This window comes from Bacillus rossius, chromosome 12, assembly GCF_032445375.1.
Source record: "Bacillus rossius redtenbacheri isolate Brsri chromosome 12, Brsri_v3, whole genome shotgun sequence".
In the NCBI taxonomy this organism is placed as follows: Eukaryota; Metazoa; Arthropoda; class Insecta; order Phasmatodea; family Bacillidae; genus Bacillus; species Bacillus rossius.
This window is the reverse complement of record NC_086339.1, coordinates 35,731,379-35,737,378: the sequence shown is the minus strand read 5'-3', so window position 1 is coordinate 35,737,378 and position 6,000 is coordinate 35,731,379. Positions and strand designations below refer to the sequence as shown.

General features: G+C 40.0%; 1 protein-coding gene across 2 annotated transcripts in view; it reads left to right on the top strand.

Moving 5' to 3' along the window:
- Positions 1-2,673: 2,673 nt before the first annotated feature.
- Positions 2,674-6,000, top strand: part of LOC134537842 (tRNA N(3)-methylcytidine methyltransferase METTL6) — a 28,103-nt gene continuing 24,776 nt past the window's right edge. For both annotated transcript variants that reach the window (XM_063378705.1, XM_063378706.1), the window contains exon 1: positions 2,674-3,575. In XM_063378705.1, coding sequence (XP_063234775.1) covers positions 2,884-3,575 — 692 coding nt within the window. In that variant the 5' untranslated portion in view covers positions 2,674-2,883. The remainder of the gene's footprint in view (positions 3,576-6,000) is intronic.

Sequence of the window (6,000 nt, the reverse complement as noted above, 5' to 3'; positions counted from 1 at the left end):
CGTGGTTGAGTCGGCCTGACGTGTCCACCCGGTCTCCGCGTGCCAATCGTACCACAGTGGTTGGACGGGTGTGACGTCTTCCATCTGCGGTAAGGTCGTCACCACCCCATATGGCGGGGGCGGCGTCGGAGGCGGCGTCCTGTTGAGGACGGACGTCTGGGTTGTCAGTGATGCGGGCGGCATCATGGCTGTTACCGTGGCGTGGTGGTTGGCCGCGTGTGGCAGCGGCGATGCGGGCTGCGTTATGTGCTGTCGTAGCGGTGTCCGGATTACGTCCGGCCCCTCGGTGTCTGCTGTGGTGTCGTCCTCCTTCCATTCGTCCTGTTCTTCGTACTCCCAGTTGTCCCCTGGGCATGGGTAGCCCTCGCTTGCCCATGCCTTGTAGGCCTCCTGGAAGTCGTTCATTTCTAGTGACTCGTGGTGACTTGTGACGTTGCTCCACTATGCATGCTCGCCGCTTCGTCACGACTCATGTTCGTGCTAATGTTCGGCGCGTAGCAGCTGCGCAGCTGCGCCACCTGATCCGTGTGCGAGGCGCGCGGACTTCCGCTCCCACAGCCGTTATCTCGCCTGGCGCGTAACTTGATGCGCATCTGGCGTGTAACTTGACGCGCGCCTATCGCCAGGTGCCCGCTCCTTTGGCTGTCTGCGCGTCGCGTCCGTTTCCGCGCGATTCCCGACTTCCTACGCGAGCCCTTACTGGTACACTAATTTGAAGTATAAAATTTGAAAAATTTGAGAAAAAATTTGAAAAATTTGAAACAAAATTTTGAAGTTAATTTTTAGAAAATGAAAGCCACACTAGTCGGGCGCCAATTTGACGCCGTCCCCGCTACCTCCGATTATATAGACGTGATTTTTGTCCGGTTCGTGTTCTCAGGGAGGGTTCGGCCTTGTGGCTAGAGGTAGGGGTCAACGCAGTAGGGCCCCCCAAGCTGTTGAGGCCACTCGGGACGCCTGAATAATAACACAAAACCTCTTCAGATAGTTGGTGAATTTAATACAGCACAGCCCAATACATGGTGCTGCCCGTTCTGGCCGTAACGGTTTGCCCGACGCGACTAGTCACACGCGCAGCTCACTTCCTCAGTGGCGGCTCACGATTCTTATGCGCGTGAGGGGCAGACTCGTATACGTGACGCGAAAGTTACAAAAGACACTGACATGGCACACGATATTTTGAAGCACAATACACTACACTAATACCTAGCTCTGGATAAACTGGGCTAGCAACACGTAGGCCCGTGTCTCCGTCGACTCTACGTTGTGACTAGGTGTGTCCCAGGGACTGAATCGTTATTAAGTTTGGTGGCGCACTGCCGTACGATGGTGATACATAAGCCCTGACATGACGAATTACACTTAGGCGAACAACTATTCCACTAACACATTACACTTGATAAACTGGGCTAGCAACACGTAGGCCCGTGTCTCCGGCGACTCTACGTGGTGTCTAGGTGTGTCCCAGGGACTGAATCGTTATTAAGTTGGATGGCACGTGTCGCCTGCTGGCTGCCCCGTGCGGGCCAAAACTAAGTAGCCTGTAGGCTAGGTTGGGCGTGAAGCGCCGACATAAAAACACATACTCTCCCCACAGTACTTACGTATGACGTAAAACACTCATCTCGGAGCACTGATTGAATTAAGTTAAGTACCTCATGGTAAATTTAGGCCGACCGCGGAACTGTACAAAAGGTTGAAAAGAAATTACACTATGGAAAAAACTACATGTCGGTGAATGCAAAGGTTGAAGGTTCCGCGTTGCGCGCAGGCTGCCGGCCTCTCGAGCTCCCGGAAGGACACTGCAGGTGTCGCCGCGCACGACCCCCCTCCCCCGCCAGCCCTCCCGCGGAAACGTGTGAATTTCGCGGGAAACTGAACCGGCCAGGTTCGGGACAAATCGCACGGTGAAACATGGTTTTGCAAAGACTGAATTATTAATTAATGAAAAATAATGTTTAATAAAATCCTGTGGAAAAACATAATTATAACAATTTGTTGTAGTGCGGCGGAAGGATATGCCACACCCGGCCGGATCCTTCCGCCGGCGCAGCACTCGTTGCACGGCGATCGCCTCGACGCACGCACTACACTTAGCTGCGCGCACGGGCGCGTTCGGTGCACACGCTTCTAGAAGACGTTAATGAGGCATAGCAGTCTATGCGACATAGAGGAGCATTGGCGGTCGGCTCAATAGCTGTACCTGCATGATTATAGTTATGGATGGGGGTAGAAGCCGATAACCAAATATATATAAAACTTTAAGGAACGCATAAGATTAAGCATTCCCTTGTTGAGGGTATGTTTAGGAGAGGTTGGTGAATACGGCAATGCGAGTAAAATACATCTATTATGTTTCTAAGGAACAACAATTAAGTTTTTCAATTACAAAGATTAGTGGAATACACGAAATGTCTTGTGATATGAAAATTCGTAAGTTAATTTTAAAATTTTGAAGTATCTTTTGGCCAAATTAGGTAAACTTTGATTTTCAACCTAGATGTGGTGTAATTTGCCCCAAAATTATAATTTTTAATTTTTTCAATCGTAAACTTTTTTTAGAAGTCAGTTCTATATTATGGTCGTAGGAATGTTGAGAAAAAATACAACTATGTTTCTTGTTTTTATGATAAGTTTTGTTTTCACATCCGTCATATCCGTCTTCTTGTTTCCGGTGTCGTGAAGGTGTGGGTCTAGTGAAGTCAAGGTAGGAACTAGCCTTTTTCGAAATTATGTTATGATAGAATTCTATAAGTGTGTATTCATTTGGTATGAAACTTGTGTTTGGGAAGTAGCCTTTGAATTGTAGTGTTTTTGTAATACTACGTAGATATTTTTAGTTCTGTGCTGTAATTACATTCGTTGTTTCCATGTGCTTGTGCAATGGATGAAATAAATCTTTCAACTACAATGGCAAATGAATTATTAGAGGGTCACTATGCAAGAAAATTAAGTGACCAAGATGTTCAGAAGCTTAAGGATCAGGATTCAAGACTTGTTTCTGATTATCAATCTAGAAAATTAGAGCAAGAAGCTAAGAAGAATTGGGACCTTTTTTATAAACGTAATTCAAACCATTTCTTCAAAGATAGACATTGGACGCGTAGGGAGTTTGAGGAATTATTGAACAATAGTGAGTCTGTTGAACCTGGAAGACTGTGCAGGAAAATGTTCGAAGTAGGTTGTGGTGTTGGCAATCTTATCTATCCTTTATTGGAAGAGGGCTCCGATATGTTCATATATGCGTGCGACATTTCACATTCGGCAATTGAACTTCTTAAAAGTAATCCAATGTATTCTGACAGTGCTGTAAAGGCATTTCAGTGTGACATAACAACTGATGATGTTTTCGATGTAATTCCAACTAATTCTTTAGATATTATTACTCTGATATTTGTTTTGTCATCAATCCACCCAGACAACTTTGAAAAGACATTGAGGAATCTTTTTAAGTTGCTAAAGCCAGGGGGTGTGTTTTTATTTAGAGACTATGGATTGTATGACATGGCGCAGCTACGGTTTAAGCCTGGTCACAAAATTGCAGATAACTTCTATATGAGGCAGGATGGCACGCGGTAAGTGTAGTTTACTGATTCACGCTTTCCTGAAAGCTAGAATGGTAATGTAAGGTTTATAGAGAGAGCTTACCGAGGGTTTTGTACTAAAGTCTTATGACGGCATTACTTTTTAGTTGGTAATTTTGAAGGAAAAATGGTAATTCCTATTGTAGGAGTGCCACGCTAAAAACAAACACCCGAAAATGAATTTATATAGTTCCTTTTTGTGTTGAGCATGAATTTTGTTAAGGTGCATTGAGATATTTTCAATGACTTGTATGATTTTGGGTCACTGCAACCAATTTCATTGGCTATTGAGTGTTGGGACTGTTGTGGCATTGTGACTCCAGTTTAAGGATTTATGATGAACCCACAGTATAATGTTGCAGCTAGTATCAAGTAATCAGGGCAGCAACACCAGGATCAGGGGTATCTAGTTGAAAACTGTCTCGTCTATGCTAGTTAAGCAAAAAAAGGTAAATATGTATTGTATGGATTATCATAAAAAAAAAATTAAAAATCTGAAATGACTCATTATATGCTCTTTTACGTCCTCTTTTAATTACAGCCTGCGGAGATAAGAAATTGCTATTACTTTTGGAGATAACGAATTTTTAAATTTTAATCACTATACCTGTACATTCACACGGCTTTCAACCATAGTTTTTTGTTTACGAGTATCAATTGTTTTTTATTGGATAATGTTGTCACGTGATAGTTCGTGATAGGCCAATATTCAAATGAACCAATAGGTGATGATTTATTCATTTATTGTTGCGCGACAAAAAAAAAATTTTGTTCGTTCCTACTGTTAATCCTTTGTTCCGTTTTGTTAGCTTAGGTCAGCTACATTATAAATACTTTTAAAAACTAAACAACCATTAAAATTAATTTTATTATTTTTAATGTCTGTTCAGTTTCAAAGTATTTATAATGTAGCTGACCTGACCTAATCTACCTTTGTCCCGTTTTGTTAAGTCAGGTCAGTTACATTATAAATACTTAAAACTATACAAGTAAAATTAATTGATATTATTTTTAATTTCCATTTATTTTGAAGTATTTATAATGTAACTAACCTTACCTAATGGAAAATTTCTGATATTTAGGCATTCACACACACACGGCAAAATATAAAATTGCGGCGGTCGAATTATTACATAGGTCTTGTATTGCAAAATAAGAACAGCGATATCTCCAAAAGTAATTCGAATTTCTTATCTCCGCAGGCTGTAATGAAAAGAGGACGTAAAAGAGCATATAATAAAAGTTATTTCAGATTTTTAAAATTTTGTTTGACGATAATCCGTACACTACATATTTACCAAATGTATTGTACTTTACCTAGAACCAACCATTTCTGTTTTCTACTATTTTACATTATTGTGAATGCACCTAACCTAATCCACCTTCCACACTTAGAATATTTTTTTTTTTTTTTTTTCATTCAACCCACCATTCTCATGATATGCTACCTATTTTTTTATTGAACCTTTTATAAAACTCTCTCAAAAATAGTCCATTATTGATAAACTACTTGAAGTATCACAACACCCTGTTAGATAATGAAAATCATTTTGAAAGTTTTATTCCAATTTTTATGGTGAAAAGTGACTCTCCTTCATAGAAGGCGGCAGTCATAATTAAAGTTGTTAGACTGTTTGTTATTTTAGCTACATTATAATAGGTTGTTTGGAACCAACTATCAATGGTAAATGCTAAGTATTTCAGTTTTTCTCCAAAAAAAAAAAAAATATATATATATATATATATTTTAAGTGATGATCAATAAACTTTTCACAAATAATTCTGTAAAAGTGTATTGCATTTGAACAGGTGGTTTTCCAATGCTAACAATTTTAATTAGATTTTAGGTTAAGTGTAGCCACATGAGAAAAATGGCTTTTTCAGGTTCATGGTTGGTGTAAGATTATAGTAAATATTTGTAATGTAAATATAACGATGGAAATACGTCGTGCTTCAGTTGCTTAGACGAGACTTTTTCATGAACAATTTTTTTTTTTTTTTGCTGTTCTGTTTTCTTGATTCTATTTTTTGCTTGATCAGGGAAATTTTTAAGGTAAGCCGTTTCTTCATAGTTAATGGTTTCTTCAATGGCCATTCAAAATGAATAAACAAGGGTTATGCAGTTCAAAATTGTGTGTGTATATTACGATATTCACCCAAATAATTCCTCCCACAATTTTTTGTAAAATGAGTTTTAAAAAAAGCACGATGCACAGCTTATTTAAAACTTGACAGCCCTGGATGGCAAAATTGTATAGCACAAGGTTTGTTAATCTGCTGTTACTTATACATGACATATTGCTTGTGGTTTGAAAATGTGTTTTTTTGTGAGAAAGACATTGTAATGATTACTGAATGTGGCTGTAAAAACCCTAAAATGATTAAAATTTATTAAATGGGAATCATGCTACGGTGA